Source organism: Sarcophilus harrisii, chromosome 4, assembly GCF_902635505.1.
Source record: "Sarcophilus harrisii chromosome 4, mSarHar1.11, whole genome shotgun sequence".
Lineage (NCBI taxonomy): Eukaryota > Metazoa > Chordata > Mammalia > Dasyuromorphia > Dasyuridae > Sarcophilus > Sarcophilus harrisii.
The window spans coordinates 372740251-372759064 of record NC_045429.1 but is presented as its reverse complement, the minus strand read 5'-3'; the positions used below and the strand labels follow the sequence as shown (position 1 = coordinate 372759064).

The window sequence follows — 18814 nt, the reverse complement described above, 5'->3', positions numbered from 1 at the left end:
ACAAACTTTACATTTTCTTATCATAACCAGTGCTTTTAAAATGAAAATTTAAATTTGAATATTCAAATTCTACATGCTATCTGAAATGTTTTGGTTCTACCAGAATTTATCCAGGACAAACTTTTCATTTCCTAAATTGTATTAAAGGTTTACAAGACTGCCTATGCATTCTGGAAGTAGTCAGCTTTTTAATAATGTAAAAGTTCATCAGAGTTTAAGCCAGAACATTCTAGCAGCTCTTTGGAATGACTGGAGTTCATTATTTCTTTTATGCACGCTTCACTTAGGCAGTTCAAAACAAAACAGATGTCTGATTTTTGCTTCTCTCTTTACACCCCCTGAAGACTTTGTTTATCAAACAGAAATAAATCCAGACATGTAGGTATGTGAGCTGTAGTGGGAGAACGGGGAAATGTTGTGATGAATTAAAACTTTTAGTAGAATTGTTGGTAGATTTAACCCTTCCCACTTGATAAGCTGTCTCTCTGTTGTCTGGCTTCTTGTTATGTTTCACTACTGATGCTTAGTGTGTGTAAACCTATCCATTTCTTCCAGAGGAATTCCTTGGCCAGCAGCTTCCCTGGAGCCTCACAGCTAACTACAGTCTTGACATGGGAGTTGGGGTGGTGTGTTTGGTCTGCAGAAGGAGGGACAGACCATGGGAAATTGTGGTAGGGTTAATCATGAACATTCCTGGTGAATGGGTGTGTAGGGAGAGCTTTCTGTCTTCAGAACAGGAATCTTTAAAGAAAAAAAAAAGACAGATGGAAGTGACAGTGACAACTCACATGGTGGAATCTCCCCACAAAAGGGAGAACCAGCTTAATTTACACTAGAAGTACATGAAGTAAACCCATGAGCTCTTGTAATATATATATTGCTGATAGTCAGTGATAAGAAAAAATGTTTATTTAAGTGACTACTTCCTGGCCATCTTCATGCTGTTTTGCTCCTGAACTCTAGCCTCTACCTCTGACCTGACACTCCAAGTTTCCCCTCTAGGTCCTTCTGGCTTTTGCTCACTAAATAATCACCATATGTATCTGGACCCAGAACTGAGCAGACTGTTCTCCAGCTGTATTCATGCTATGCTGCTGTGCCTTCCCCTTTCTCCTCTTTTCCAGATTAGATCTGAGATCACCAAACAAATCAACACTCCTGAAACATAATTCTGTGGCCACCATTTTTCTATAGATGTTATTTTCCTCTGTTAAAAAACAAGCTCTTTGAGGACAGAGACTCTCTTGCTTACTTATATCATTTCTGTGCCCAGGGCTAAGTACAGGATCTGGCACATAAGAAGTACTTAATTTTTTTTTTCATTCCACAGAGTAATTAAGTATTCTTTCTTTGGATATACTGTGAGGTCAGCCTAAAACTCTTGGTCATTTTATGAATAACTTGAAAATTGAATAAAGAACTCTTCCTGTACTTGCTGCCGCTTGCACGGAGTATTATGAGTAGCTGTTCTCAAGCCCAGGGCTCAGAGACCTGGAAATTACAATTTTTCAAACGTGGCTGATGTACATGGGGAGGGGGGGAATTATGGTGAGGGTCATTACAAAAACCAATATGTAGGTGCTTATGGGACAGACTAATAGATTACATGAGTTTATAAAGATTAAGTCTAGTTAGATTAACCTAATGACCTAGAACAGAGTGCCTGAGTGGATTGATTGATGGAATTCAGTAGTATTTACCTTGACACTATGGTTAGGCTTGGCTAGAGTAATCTAGGATGAACTCCACAACTTCTGGCAATCATATAACTAGTCTGAGAAGACTTAGAAGAGATTATCTGTGATTCAATGATAAAAGAGATCATGGATTATATATTGTATCCTCCTCATTCAAACCCAAAGTTTTAGAATCCAAGATCCTGCCTGCCTTTACAATGCCATCTCCAGAAGCATATTTAAAATACTGTTCTAATGGCTTTCTACTAAAAATATCCCTGAATATCCTTATTTAAATACTTCTAAGCATCTGTGATCATAATAATATGAATATTATCTCTGGTGGCACAAATTACAACTTAGTTATACTTTTTTATCCCATGCCATTTTTATCCTATGCCACCATAAATTATCCATCTATTAACCCTCAATCTCCATGTATGACTGGCTCACTTCCTTTGATGGTCATATATCTCTTTTAATGGTATCTTTCTTATGTTTCTTTTGTTTTGTTTTGGGGTTGGGCTTTTTTTTTTTTTTTTTTTTTTTTTTTTTGGTCATTGGTAATGTTTTTCAACTTTGTGTGTTGCCATTTGGGATTTAGAGGTTTTCTGAATGGGAAGTCTCAGCTCGAATTCATGGACTTCTTCCAAACCATGAAAGTATGAGTCAACATTTTCCCTAAAAATTGTGCTGGTCGCTCTCAGATTTAATGTACTTTGCCATAATTGTAAGCCCCAACTTGGGAAGTGATGCCCTTAATGGTCTTTAGTCCCAATGTCAATGCTTACTGAATTTTAATGGGAAAAATCTTTTTTGCTATTTCCCAAGCTATTGTAATGAAGAAGATAAAGTGGTACAAGGAGAGCTGAATTCAATTCAAGTTGTGCAAGAGATTATCTCTAAAGAAAGAAATATGAAGATTTGTGTGCTGTATTCCTACACATGTAGAACCTTTAAAAAGCTATTCACCCATTGCTTTCTCCCTAAATATGTCATTCCCTTAATTAATCAGCCTTAAAAACCAGTCAAGAAAGGAAATGAAATTATTCTGCTATTAGCTGCTCTATTAGAACCTATGCTGACTCTGAATGATCATTTAACTTTCTAAGAGCTCACAATTTCTTCAATAGTATATTTTAAAATTCTGTCAAGACTAGAAGGTTAATATAATACTTTTATCTTTGAGATATTTGTCTCACTTCAGTGCTACAGCAACTTTTAAAAATTTCCACTGATAATGGTTAGCTTAGCAATCACATCTACAGGTTCTTGCAATACTCACATATATTTATATCCCAGTCTTCTAAGATATGGCTTGTCCAGGCTTGGTAATTTGAAATCTCCTGACCTATCTTTGGTTTCAAGACTTGGATATTATCTTTATGTGTCTTTCCCAGTCCCAACGACCACTCTGTTGGAGAAAACAGTAACAAAATCAACATTGGATGATTCTATCTTTTCTTCATCATTTGTTTATCATTAGCCCAAATATCATAACTAGGACTCTATCTCTCCGTTGATATTACTCTTATTCCCAACTTAGCTTTTTTTTTTAATCCTTTTTAATAAATCCTCAGGATTTATCATACTGACATCCTTTTTACAGTATGACATCACCCTTTCATTTCATTCTCAGTGATCTATTTCTGCCTCCATCTTTCTTCTCTATGTGTCATTTTAAAAATCCAGGTGGGTAAATGAATTCTTTATACACCTATATCAGTCATTTTAGACAGTTCAACCATATCATTCCTTCATCTGAATCCATTATATTTGTGTCCTTAGAATTTTGTTTTTAAAAATAACTGATTTTATTTGGGCTGACTTCTTTAGCAGTATTTTAGGCTATAGGAGCCTACCTGTCCCATTCCTGAAACTTTTGAAACCTTTCCGAAACTATAAAACTCATAAGACTATGTTTGATTTTCCCACATTATCTAGTATGAACTCTAAAATAATATAATTATTGCTTCCCTAATTTCTCATAATTTCTGACTTAATAATTAGTTCTTCTTCCCTTTGGTCATTATCAGGTTCACAATCATCCTTTCTTATATTCTTTGAATAAATCATTATTACTAAGACAAACCAAGAATTTTAGTAGAAAGAAAAGTCTAGTTAATAGTGAGTTAAAGTCCCTTATTACTACTATATCATATTTCTATCCCAAGTGTATCATTGGTTTTCTGAACTCATTGTTCATTTCTCCCTTCTGTCCAAGTGATGTGTAGTAAATATCACTATAATATGACTTCTGTTTCTCACAATGTTGTGCATAATTCAAACCTGCTTTCTCATTTTAGATTGTGGATTTCTTTACATACATACATTTTCTTGTACTTACAATACAATGTTACTTCATTACTCTTTTAATCTATTACTTTTTTATTACTGTATACCTTCTATCAGATTCTAGTCATGGAATCTTAACAAGTCTCAGAAATACTTATGAAATCATATTCACAGTAAAATCTTTAATTTATATTTTTTCAGAAAATTGCATAGCCTAATTAGACTTCCCCTAGAAGAATCTGGGGATTATTGCAGGGGTCCTGTTGAGCAAGGCCATGACCATCTTATTTTGAAACTCATATGACATAGTCTCTGCATCAGCTTTTAGGGGTTTGAGAGCTTGAATCCTTGTTGATTCCAATGTATTTGGTTGTTCTGAAGTTTACTGACTATTGACTATTACTATTTTCCCAAAGTTTTTTGATTTTTAAATAAAGTCAAAAGCCTTGGTAAGGGAACTAAAAAACATTTAATGCTTTCTAAATATAATAAACTTATTGTTTCTGATATCAGGGATGTTGATGTAATAGTCGCACATCATTATTTAATAGAAATAAAATCAAATTACTCTTTTGATGAATTCATGAAAATTCATTTGACAATCAGGAATGAACTCAAAATTTTCTGGTAACCATCTTTGAATGATCTTAGGCAAATCACTTAACAACTGAACCTTTTCTGTAAAAAGAGAGGATTAGACCAAGATCATCTCTGTTATTCCTGCTGGCTATAAATATATAATCCTGTGAATGTAATGACAATGAACATAATTCTGGGACATAAAGAATCTATGATTTCATCAGTATAGGAATTTCTGATCTCCATAGGAACATCTTCCATGAATGCGAATTAAAACCTAACTATGACTTAGAAGGTAAGACCTAGGAAATTGCTTTAAAAAATTGCATAGCACTTAAGTGACTTGACCAAAGTCACACACAGAATTGACATGCTCAGTGATCATCTTTAGTGATCAACTAATGCCTTCAAGAAAGGCAAAAACTATTAACAAGGGCAGGGGAGAGGGGTGGGGAATAGAGACTGTATCAGATTGGGGAATGTGACTTAAACATTATATCTCCATCCTACCTATCCAAAGTGACATTAGTAACCAAAACTAATAGATTGTTGAATTCAATTAAATTGATTAGGAATTAAAATCACTCTTAGAACCAGTCCTGTAAGAAAATCTCTACAGTGGAACTATTCTCATTTGTGAATTTATTTACAGCCATGAAAAGCCAATTAATAAATGGTAGACATCATGTAATCTAGTCATTAAAATGGTGAATTTATTCATTGTATGTGACCTTGGATAAGTTATTTAACAGCAATGCACTTCAGGTAATGCCCTAAGTCTCTGGTCAGATGCATTAGAAAACAAATAGAAGGACTAGGCATGTCAATTGATACCAAAATATTATAATATTACTGTAATATTAATAAATTATTATATATTATACAATATTATATATTATAATATTAACAAATATTTTTATCCTATGATCTCTATTTTATTTGCTTTATGGATAAGATGAAATGCACAGCATCAATTGACATAGTTTGATTCTTCAGGGTATTCTTAAATTCCAGGGCTTCTAGTTCTAATGAAATAGATGTGCTAAATGAAGCTGGTCATAGATTGAATATCTGCAGATATTTCTGACTTTTTCTGTAAAATCATAGATGTGTTCCCAGAGAGAAAAAGAGGAAAAATAAATCAAATTATTGAAAACTCCTTCTGAAAATGTTTGATTTTTTCTCTGTTGATTGAATTTCTCAGAATAAGGCAAACCTCTATTTGTAATAGTTGCAAATTCTTATTGAGAAATAGGTAATCAATGAAACAAAAACTATCCTCTTGCCTTGGATTTATGCATGCCAGAAAGAGACTTTGTGTCTGACTGCCTATATTTTATTCAAATACCACTCTCTTCAAAAATGGATACTTTTTGAAAGTTACTTATTGTGGTTTTATGAAACCACTAATTTTATCCATCTGGTACAGTATAAAGGCTAGTGAACTAATCTAGTGGGATTTCAGAAAGTTTGTTTTTGCTGAAGTAAAGCATTGCCAGATTGGAAAGCAATAAATACTGATAAGATAATCCCCCAAACTTAGGCCGAGAAGAATTTTTTCAAGTTGAAAGTTTTCCATTTTGTGTCTGACTTCCATCAGAGTTTATCTCTCATAACCATCAGCTCATGTTTGACATGCACATTAGTTTATTTATCTACATCTCATTTGTGACTTCCTCTTCTGTTTCTTTTACCCTAACCATAGGGGTAGATTTCCACCCCTGTTATAGAGGGATAACAGTTTTTCCACATTATCCATGAAATTGCTCGAGAGAAAAAGTCTAATCAACTTGTTCGTTCATTCAACAACATTTAGTAAGAACATACCATATGTTAGTAGAATATAAGTTCTTTGGTAGCAGTTTGCGCTCAGAAGCATTCTCTCATGTTTTAGTCATGTCTAACTATTTGTGACCCCAGTTGGGATTTTCTTAGCAAAAATACTGGAATGGTTTGCTATTTTCTAATCTCTGGCTCATTTTACAGATGAAGAAACTGAGGCAGAGTTAAGTGACTTGCCCAAAGTCACACAGCTAGTAAGTGTCTGAAGCCAGATTCGAATTCAAATCTTTGAACTCAGGTCTGGTCATTCCATCCACTGGGTCATTTAGCTGCCTCATTTTTATATTTTTCTCTCTAGTACCTAGCAAGGAGCCTGATTTATAGGAGATATTTAATACCTATTGAAAAATTATGTGCTGGGCTCTGTCCTAGGACAGAGACAACAACCTCAAGACAAGAACCTTACATTTGGGGGCAAAAGAAAGCACAAAATGTACATAAAAAATTAAAATGTGCGCAAAATAATTTGGGTCAGCCAGGTGGTATAGCAGGATACAACACCAGACTTAGAATCAGGAAGACATGAATTCAAATGCATCCTCAGACACTTAGCTTTGTGACCTTAGACAAGTCTGCCTAACTCTATCTGCCTCAGTTTCCTCATCTGAAAATGGAGATAATAATAGCATCCACCTCCCAGGGTTGTGTGAAGATCAAATGAAATAATAAATTGTAAAATATTTAGCACAGTGCTTAGCATGTACTAAATGCTATATAAATATTAGTTACCATCATTTTAATTATTAATTTCTCAGGAAGGGCACTAGGAGCTGGAAGGGATTAACAATGGGCTTCTAATAAAATAGGTCACTTAATCTTAGCTGTAAAAGATGGTGGGGATTTTGTGAGACATAGATAAAAAAAGAATGGATTCTAAGCATGAAGATAAGAGATGGAATGTCATATACAAGGGATAATGGCATGTAGAATTTATAGATAAAATTTATCAGTTGATATATATTTATTGAGCATGTACCCAGAACTTTTTTTTAAAGCAATGTGAAAATATAGAATCAATCAGTATTTATTAAAAGCTTTTTAATATGCTAAGTACTGAGGATAACAAGTATAAATACCCACTATGTACTAGGTACTGGGGACAATATAAAGAATGAAACAACTGAATTCTAATATTGTCTCTGCTCAGGTCATTTACAATCTAGGTAAGAAAACATGAACATACACGAATCAACTAGAGATTACTTAGTACCACATGGATTGGGATTAATGATAGAGTGGCAAGTTCATATCTTGCCTTTGTCACATACTGACTATTACGTGAGCAAGCTATTTAACCTCTTACTGTTTTATGAAACTATTTATGACCATAATTTGCAGAAATGTTGCCGATTTATATTAGGAAAAGGAATTGTCTCAAAAAAAAAAGTTCTCTATTCCAATGAAATCTTAAGTCAACTTTTTTATCCCTGTTGTACTAGAAATTTAGAAAAATGAATGAGGATAGTCAAAAAATGATATGACATAGTATAAAGCACAGATGTCAAATTTGAGGCAAGCAAAGTTCTGGAATATCCAAAGCCAGATTGAAATGTAATTGGGAAATGTTTAACAAAATAAATAAAAATTTAATACAATACAGATAATGTTAATTGGTACTTTTCTAAGTCAATATATGCTCAATTAGGTGGCACAATGGAGAGCACACTGGGCCTGAAATCAGGAAAATTCATCTTCTAAAGTTTAAATCTGATCTCAGACACTTACTAGCTGGGTGACTCTATGTAAGCCTCCCAACCCTCATCTCAATTTCCTCAGTTTCCTCATCTGTAAAATGAGCTGGAGAAGAAAATGGCAAACCATTCTAGTATCTTTGTCAAGAAAACTGTAAATGGGGTCAAAAAAAGTTGGATACAATTGAAATTGATCATGACAATAATAAAGTTGATATGTACCCAGAGTATCCTTTTCTATTTGAGATCAGTACCACTAATGTAAAGAACAATACTGAATTTTAGTCCAGAGGACTTGGATTTATAATCTTAGCTCTGATATTTGGTGTAATTAGGAATTGGGCAATCCATTTCTCAAGACCTCAGTTTTCCCATTCTGCTTTGTGTGATAACATGATTTGACTTGGTCTATGAAATCACTTATAAATACTGTCTCATAGATAGGAAGAGAAGAGTGCTTATGGGGAGCATCAAGTGCAAAGTTGTGCTGAAAATATGTACAACATATAATAGTTAATTATATGCCAATGTATAATGAAGAGGTACTAAAACAAGAAAAAAAAATGGTGGTGTAACACCTTGGCCTTCATCTTTCTGAGCTGAGATTAATTCACTCTTCTCTATCTGTTTCCCATCTTGGAAAGATAGGATGGTGCAGAGGTGACTACAACTTCTTCTTGAGGTCCTGGCATAAAGCAAAATGAATGATTTTACTCACAATATAGTTGCTGGACCTTTTCTGGTTTGTTTACCATTCATACAAATCAGTCATCATTAACTCTTAACTTTTAAATTAAATATTAATTTAATTCATATTTAAAATAAACATTAAATAAAAGCTCAGAGCAGTAATAATCAAAAGAAAACAGTCCATCCCTTAATCTTAGCCACACTCTGACCAATATACAAGGAAATGGACATAAAATTAAAGAAACACAGTAAGACTAGGAAATAGTTATGACTACCACATAAGTCTGCATATCAGGACTGGATCTCTGTGATCTCTTTAGGGATCAGTTTTCAGCAAAAGTCACTCATTTATTTTTTGAATCTCTGCTTTTCTGCTAGATGAAGCCATTTCTTTGTTATTTTCTGGACACTGAATTTGTATTAAGCAACTCCTCTAGCTTAGAGCTAAAACAAAGCTTCCTATGTCTGATCTCTTATGCAGGCATTGAGGTACAAGTCATTGTTTTATTGAGAAGCAATTCCCTTATATCTAGAACTATTCAGGTCATCATTGTTCATTCATTTCAGTCATTACCAACTTTTGTGACCCCATGTGGGATTTTTTTTGGCAAAGATACTGAAGTGGGTTGCCATTCCCCTTCTTCAACTCAATTTACAAATGAGGAAACTGAGGTCAACAAGGTGAACAAGGTTATACAGCTAGTAAGTATAAGGCCAGATTTGGTTCCAGATCAGGAAGATGAGTCTTCCCTAGTCCAGCAAGGACTATCCACTGCACCACCTTGATGCCCATTGTTCAGATTACCTCTTTGTAATTGTTGAGGGCATCCCTCTACCCCTTAAATCATAGATGGCAGTAAATACCAATGCATACAAGCTTCTAAATGTTTTCTCTCTTTCACAGTACAGCTAGTAATTAGTTCTCCTGCTTTTTCCAAATAACTTGCGTCATTAAAGCTTTCTTCAATCAAATCAGTTCCCTGCATCAACTGCAGAGCTTATCCGACTGTAAGCTCTATTTAGTGCACATCAGCGCGCATATTTTTAGTCTTCTCAGCTGATTTCTTAATGATTTTCATGACTGCAATCAGGACTTCTTCATGTGCAGTTGTTTACTTCTCATGTTGAGAAATTCTAAATCCACATTTCTATCAGATATTTTCTATTGAAAATATTTTGAAATATTTTTGAATATTATTGAAAATATATTGAAAAGCACTTTTTCCTGATCCCCAAATAGTTTGTTGATTCAGAATTTCCTAGCGATAATGTTCAAGAGCTCTAAAAATAGTCATATTCAAATTAGTTGCTAAAAAACAATGCATTGTCTCTAAAGCTACCATCAGTTAATACCTTTCCTTCTAAAAAGTAAGTTTTGATTCTTGGTCTACCCAAATTTTTATATATCTTTTCAAGAAATGTTTTCTGGAGGGCAGCTTTTTTCTTAGATACCCTTAGCATTGTTTGTGTTCCTCCTCTAGATGTTTTTTCATATGTTTCAGTCAAAATGTCCTGTTTTTCTGTCCCTTTGGATAAATAAAATGTCCATAGGAAAAAAGGACAACCCCTCACACTAGCCTGGGAGTATACATAGTTTATCCAAAATATCTTGCTACCTTTGGAAGTTAACAAGCACTGATTATTTTATGAACTATGCAGATAATTCATGTTAAGTAGCATTTGGGGCTATTGTGAATCTCTTTCCTGTGAGGTAGGTGGTAGGAGTTTCATTACCCTTATTTTACAGAGGAGGATTCCAAATATTTGAGCAATCAGATGACTTATCTGTGGTCATACAGCTATCTAATCTCTGAGATGAGATTCAAACCCCATTCTCTGGTATCTAACTCCAATACTCCATTCTTTCTCAAGACTGTGTGAATAAGTTAAATATTAGCTTTCCTTTGTTATCATTTTATTAACAAGACATAAAGGATCCATATTCTTACCTTCCAATACTCAATGGAAAATCCCCCATAGAGTGATGATGACCTTTAGCTCAGAGGAAAGAAAAGCTTCATTTTCATTATCAGCCTTTCAGTTTTTATCTTTGTGCCTCTCCCCAAGGTCCTGTTCTTTAGGCAAAAAGAGGTTAGCCCAGTAAAACTGATAGTATCATAATGTCCATAAACACAATTGAAATTCCATTTCCTGAGTTGTAATTGAGAGGAATTTTTTTTGTATGTAAATGAGACACAACATTTAGTAGTAGCATTGCAATCTAAGATTTTGTATGGTGGCCAAGCATCACATTAACTCTAATCTTTTAATCAAGTTTTAACCATTAAAAAAGAACAAACTACATTCCTTTGAAAATTTAATTGTAATTAACTTATCCATATAATATATAGAAAGCCCCTCACTTTTTACTCAGAAAACGAATCCCCTTTTTAAATATTTAAAAATGATATTTTATCAGTTTTTGTCTTTTTTAATGTAGTCATTCCAGTTTCTACTTCCTTCACATCAAACTGTCCCTTGCAGCAAAGAAAAACATTTAAACAAAATAAACAGAACAACAAAACACAACAAAATGAATACATCTGCTAATGTGTAAATTCTTTTTTCTAGTATGGTAATCCAGTACAATGACATGCCAATGTTATCATCAGCAACACTGATCGAGCTCCTTCTATGTATTTGAGCACCAAGTCAAGCATCCCTAATAGAAATGCTGTAAGACACAAAAATAATGGCAATCAGGTTATGTTGATCAATTATTAACAGTTAAAGAGATTAAGGGAAGATATGTTTTATCATTATTTGTTCTCTATGACCTTCATGGATTTTTAAGTTACTCAGGATTGAGCCTAGTGATATAACCCACTCATTTTACAGAGGAAAAAAAAAAAAAACAGCCTTGGAAAGATTACTGGAATTACACAGGTAGCAAACAGGAGAGCCAGAATTTGAATTAAAATCCTAGTTTCTATGATTTTTTCACAAAACTTATGTTGTTTCTATGTATAAGGAGAGATTCTAAAAATGGCAAACAGGAAAATGAGGGTGAATAAATGAAGGTGCAAATAAAATGAATGTATGCTATTATAGCTATACATGTATATCATCAATTCCATTTCCTTCCTATATTCCTATTGCTTTAAAGTACTTTAATGCCTCATCATGGTATGGTGATAACTCTAAAGATATGTTACCTATATTTAATCAGCATCATGGAGATGATCTCTCTTTATCCTACAAATCCAGGAAGTCTTTTGAATATAAGCCCAATGATGAACTATATATATATATATATACATCTGTCCTTTCACAACTGACCTGATTAAATTCAGAAAGGTTCATCATTAAGTCACCCATGGGGGATACATTTTTCTTTCACAGCAACTCTTTGAATACAACCTATTAGATCAGAGAAGTTGTGCTCTATGTCTTGAAAGAATGGTCCATATGTGCTCCCTTCCCTGATTGTTGACATATCATGTCACAATCAGATTGATTTCCTGCTGTGTGTTTGAGTATTATGCCTAATAACACTGATAGAAAAATCTTTAAGATGCAGAAATGATAATTTATGTCCAATTCATGATTGACAGAGAGATTAAAGAAATGTTGATACTCTTATTCTAAATGATTTACTTATTTTATGTCTGATTTTGGGTACTCTTTCCAAAGCTAGTGTAGGGGAAGTTTGTTTTAATTCAATTTTTAAACTAGCTTAAGGAACAAAAACAAAGTTATCACTTGACAGACCCAACAATAATCTTGCTGTGCTGATAGCTTTTAATGAAAGCAGCAGTCATGTTAAACAGGACAAGAGCAGAAGAAGTATTCATATAAGCTCGATAGGATCATAGATTTGGAGCTGGGAGGGATCTCAAGAAGAACTTCTTGATTTTACAGATGAGGAACTGAGGCCCAGAGAGATTAAGTGATTTGCCTAAAGTCAGAAAGCTTACTAGCTTTATAACTTTATAACTTATAACTATAAAAGTTATATATATATATATATACATATATAAAAAAGTATAAAAGTAGAGTTGCTGTTGTCATTTTTCAGTTGTGACTGACTCTCTGTGACTTCATTTGGAATTTTCTTGGCAAAAACATTCCTTTCTCCAGATCATTTTTACAGATGAGGAAACTGAGGTGCACAGTTAAGCCCAGGGTCACACAGCTAGTAAGTGTCTGAGGTCAGACTTGAACTCAGGAAGATGAATCTGTGTACTATGGTGCCACTTAGTGCCTTAGTAAGTACCAACACCAAGACTCATTGCCAGATCCTCCAGTTATAAAGTCAGTGTTCTTTATCAAATATCTCATTTCTCAAATGAATCTGTGACTTCGTAAATTTAAATGTTCATTTCCACTATGTAAGTAGTGAATATCTACTTATGGAATTCAAAGCCAGATCTTTCTGTTTCCAACTCCAGTATTCTATCCGTCATATCAGGTTGCCTCTAAGACAAATATGTAGAATAGGATTAGCAAGTTATAAATTAAGTTATTAAATTATTAATTAACCAGTTATTAATGAACATTGGCTTATAGGACATTACTAAAGAAATGTATGTGTATTCAATATAATTTAGTACTTCAAAGTTTTTTTTTTATTTCATCGTTTATTATCGTATCTATACAGATCACCCACCCACTCTTCCATAACTTAGTAGATTTTGTGAGAGTTGTTAAGGCTGAAAAATTCAAAACCCTGCAGTCAAACTAGTGATGAAACTTCCTAACTTTATTAAGCTGGTAAGGGGATGAAAAGAGAGTTTGTCATTGAGCCCATGCTCAAGGACTTTCCAAAGCTTTCATTGCAGCCTTCAAAAACTCAGAGAACTCGTGAAAATCCAATCCAACATTTCATAATCTCATGAAAGCAGATCCAGTTTCCTAGAAGTTGTGCCAGCTAAGTCTAAACTGCCAGATAAAATCTGGAAAGGCCTTGAATAGCAACCTAGTGACTGATTGTTATGTGAGGAGTGTGATGTTTTAGTCTTTCAATACATGCATGATCTCATAAATATGAAAAGGAGGGAGGGATTCCCCACCAGGGTACTGAGAGCTCATCTATGACTTCTTATTCTGGGGGTCTCTAGCTTGTCTTCTCCCCTAAATCCTCCAGTAGATTGATCAAATGTGCTAGATGCTTTTTTTAGTGTGAATTTTTTTTTGCTTTTTTAAATTATCAGCTCTCAGGCTATTCCTCTTTTGCTGGTCCTAATTCTTTTTAGGCTGACTTTGAGTGACCCCCCACTTGTGTTCCAACTTTATATTTCTATGTGACATTTTTTACACCATGGATCGCACATAGATCATTTTGGAAATAGCAACCAAGGTAAAGCTGCTAAGAATCTAAGGACCTAGTTAGGTAAATTCAGAAATTCTCATCCCCAGAAGGCTGATTAATAGGTGACATTAGGTAACTCACAAATACCTTCTACCAAGGTGGGAATGGGAGCTGTGTTGATAAAATATTATCCACATAGCTGAAAATTATGAAGGATTGAAGTATATAATACTTTCTATCCATTGAATGCTGATACTAAAGCTATATAAAAAACACGGATTTCAAATCTTTGTAAAAATTATTTTTAAAATGTATTTTTTTTTATTACTATGTCATACACAGTGAAAATCTATTTGGATAGTATCAGGAAATTGTTGCTTCTCCATGAAACAGTCTGAGAAGATTTCACGGAAGAAAACTTAAGGAGCTATTTGAATGATATAAGCAGGGAACATCTCAGATATCTAAGGGTAGATGGAAGTAAGAAGGAAAAAAAATCTGATGAAGGGAGGTTTGAATGCTTGTTCTGACAAAGAAGGTGAAGACTTTAGGCAGAGTTGATGCTTACTTCAAGGAATTTCCCAGATATCACGACCATCACAGGGATTTCAAAAGAAGCATTACTTTGTTCAAAATAATGGTCTGAGAAGACAACTTTGGCGCAAAGATCAGTTAGGAAAAGTGATAAAGAGGAAAATGTTGTAATAATCCAGTTAAGAAATGACTAGAGAGTGCTCATCCTGTGACATCTTAAGCTCTCACTATATTAAAACAACAATCTCCTATTACATAAACTCCACAAGAGCAAAGATCATACTCCATCTCAGTGTTGTACCATTCTCAAGGCCTAGCACGATGTTTAGTGTATTTACATACAGTTTAATGTTTCTTGTATTTCACTGAATTCAATGTTCAACAACATTGGAAACAGAAAGGGCAATGGCTAAACATTATATAAAATTACATTATATATAAAATTACAAATACATAAAATATGATGAAATACTATTATAATAAAAGAATTAATGAAGGGGATGGTTTCAGAGAAACCTGGAAGGACTTGTATGAACTTAGGTAGAATGAGTTGAGAAGAACTCTAACAATTTCTACCCTAAACAATATTATAAAGACAAACAATTTTGAAGACCTGGAAACTTTGATCAACTTAATGTCCAACCATAATTACAGAGAACTTGTCATGAAATATACTGCTACAGCTGATAGAGATAGTGATGGTCTCAGACTGCAGATATTAGACATTTTTTGGACATGTTTGGCCAATACAGGATTTGTTTAGCTTGACTACATATGTTTCTGGGGATTTTTTTTTCTTGCTTACTTAATGAGAAGGGAGCAGGAGGAAAGGAAGTAGGAAGGAGAAAAAGCAGATATTCATTAGAAAATAAGCAAAATTTAATTCTAATTTTATTTGAATCAGAAAAGTCAGAGAAAAAGGCATTGATAAAGGAAATGTATAAAAGAACCATTGGATTGAAAGAGTGAAAAGAGCACTGGACAGAAAATCTAAGATTCACATCCCAGCTTTGATATCTTCTAGTGAAATGACATAAAACAAATCCTTTAATCTCTTACTCTCAGTTTTTTCATTTGTAAAGAGAGATTAATAATACATGTCGCTTCTACCACATAGATTTTTGTGGATTCAGATGAGCTAATATATATGAAAATATTTTGTAATTGTAAAGTTCTTATATAAATTTCAAGTCTGTTACCTCTGTGTGCTTTTTAAACCTTAAAAATGACATATAAGTATGGATTGGTTTTTATTGTTTTGTTATAATCATTACGATCATCATCATTATAATCAGTATTATATATTGTCAAAATAAAATTTCTTTCCTTTTCAAGGAGAGGGTAGGGGCAGGAAGGAAGGTGACAATTTGGAACTCAACATTTTAAACATAATTGTTCATTTCTTTACATGCAATTGAGAAATATCTAATGAAACAAATAAAAACAATTCCTATTTTAAAAATCATTATATGTGTTATGATAAAAAAAGTTAACTTTAGGATGACAGAAGAAACCCAGTCAGGTAGGGTGGTTAGGAGCTATGAACAGGGCAGTTAGGAAAGGTGTATTGCTTTGATTGTATCCCTTTTAGAATTAATGTGTAACAATTGGACCAAGTGTCTTGTGAACATAAAGCATAGAATAGATGTCTCATGTATTTCCCTTGAGTTTCAAGCAGTAGTGTTTGTGTGTGCTTACTTACATCTGTTTTAATTATCAGCCCTATTTCATTACCAGTCAATCATTTCTGCCAGATGTTCCAGCATTGTAGTGGCCAAGCCCATCTCTTTTCACCATCTTTCCTTTACACATTTAGTAAGCATACTTACACGAAAACCATTGCTTCATAGTTAGGGAAGTACATGAGAGTTCACCAGCACTACAGCTGATATTCATCTAAAGCATAGCATGAAACACAGATACTTAGCGGCAGATCATCAAACTGACACAAGAATTCCGGCTGAATTAATAGTTTTATGTGGCAGTTCTAGGCACAAAGATTACAAAGACAAAAATAAAATCATCCTGCCCCTCGAGAAGCTTACAGTCTCTCAGGGAAAACATGTCTCTCCAGGGGCAGCTAAGTAGTACAGTGAGTAGAGCACCAGCCCTGAAGTTAGGAGGACCTGTGTTCAAATCTGACTTCAGACACTTAACACTTCCTAGCTGTGTGACACTGGGCAAGTGACTTAACCCCAGTTGCCTAAGCAGAAAGAAAGAAAATGTCTCTTACAAAAGTAGAAAGAAGAAATATATAAAATAAATACAAGATAATCAGATACTGACATTATTAGCAAGTGGTAAAAATCCAAAAAAAAAAAAAAAGTTTTATCCTTTCTTCCAGCAAGTGAAAGTATGCAGTTTTCTACATTAGGATCCTATTTATATAACTGAGTGGTGCCTTGGATAAATGTCAGGCACCATGATCTGATAAAGGGAATATATACAAATGTCAGTAAAAATAATTTCCTACTTTATCACCAATACATTTTATCTTAGTTTGATATAATAAATGCTTGTTGAATGTAATTGAATTGATTTATACAATCAAGAACTAGTGACTATATAAAACAAAGATTAAAAGAAAATTTTTTAAATCTTTTAAGCCCAGACAACCAAACTGATACGCTAATGTTCAATTTGGAAGTAATGGAATATTTTTTGTGCTCAATAAAAATAGATTGGTTATTAGCAATGCTAACTACCACCTTTTCTTTTTACCTCTTTAACAGAAGTAGAGAAAACCAGATGTCAGCGTCAAAGAGAACATATTCTAGGAGCAATGGGTGTCACTGACCCAAGACGACCCAGACCCGTGGGGCAGTTTGTTCCTGAATGTGATGAACACGGGCATTATGTACCAATGCAATGCCATCACTCCAGTGGGTACTGCTGGTGTGTGGATCGAGACGGCAATGAGATTGATGGCACCAGAACCGGTCCTGGAATGAGACCCCCATGTAAGTTATTAAACTTCAAACTCAGAGGTCTTGTATGAGAAAACTCCTCACATCACACAAGTGAATCTGCTGTTTATCAGACTATACAGTAGAAACTAAGATGATTCAGTTCAGTGATTGCTGATTTTGGAATCAGAGTACCCACAGCCTGGCTCTGTTACTTACTATAATATAACATGAATTTAGACAAGTCATTTAAGTGCGCTGAGCTTCTGTGAAATAAGGATGGATTAGGTGATTGCTGATGTCCCTTCCTGTACTAAATCTCTGAAGCTATAATTTCTCTGATTTGTTTGTTTGTTTGTTTTTTGCTGAGGCAGTTGGGATTAAGTGACTTTCCCAGGGTCACACATCTAGGAAGTATTAAGTGTCTGAGGCCAGCTATGAACTTAGGTCCTCTTGACTTCAGGGCTAGTGCTCTATTCTCTGATGTTTTAATATAAATCTGATTAAAGACACAGATTCATTTCAATATCCATCAACTATATCTATCAGATACCGGTATATTTGCCAAGTCTACCTCTTCCCAGCTCTCCAACTATCCTTTCTACCAACACTATTTACAAACATTTGGTCTTAAAACCTCTTTATATTCTTAAAAATTATTGGGTTATACCTATTAATATTTATCATATTAAACTTAAAACATTTTAGTATTATTATGAAATGAATTTTGACTTTTCAGACTCCCTGAAAGGCTCTCAAGGACCTCTAGATGTTCCTGGACTCACACACTAATGGTGTCTCAAAAAAAATTTCAACCATACCATTAACCTAAAAAATTTAAGTGTTCCTGTCATCAGTATGCCCTTTGGCTAATGGACTGAAGAATTTTAGTCTTTGGTTTTAGATATTCACCTCTCTGACCTTTCTCCTTCATTGTAATTGGGATTAGTGCCAGTATTCTTGCTAAGGGTTCCCTGATGTGAATTTTCAGGAACTAAAAGCCCTGGGTTTTTAAATTCTCTTCTACTACTGATCTGTCAGCAGCTCTGATAACAGTGTGTGGATCTGTAAAGTCTTATTTAGACCTTTAATTGTTTACTCAGATGAGTGGGAGTTGATAGCTATTGAGTCTCAGTAAGTAATTTGGGGTCATTTGTTTGGTTTTTATTTATATCCTAAGACTTTTCAGATATTGCATAGATTTTTCCAAAGATAAAGTAAAGCCATAAAAGTTTCCAATGAGCTTAAATTCACAGTTCAATGACAAGGTGTTGTCATGGATCTGGAATCATGAGACCTAAATTGAGTCCCAGCTGTAGCACTAACTGGCAATGTAATGCTGGGGCTCTC

The 18814-nt window shown here is 34.1% G+C and overlaps 1 protein-coding gene across 1 annotated transcript in view; it reads left to right on the top strand.

Moving 5' to 3' along the window:
• NID1 (nidogen 1) overlaps positions 1–18814 on the top strand; it is a 107702-nt gene that overhangs the window by 68341 nt on the left and 20547 nt on the right. Inside the window, exon 13 of the mRNA XM_031966945.1 lies at positions 17291–17518. Coding sequence (XP_031822805.1) covers positions 17291–17518 — 228 coding nt within the window. The remainder of the gene's footprint in view (positions 1–17290; positions 17519–18814) is intronic.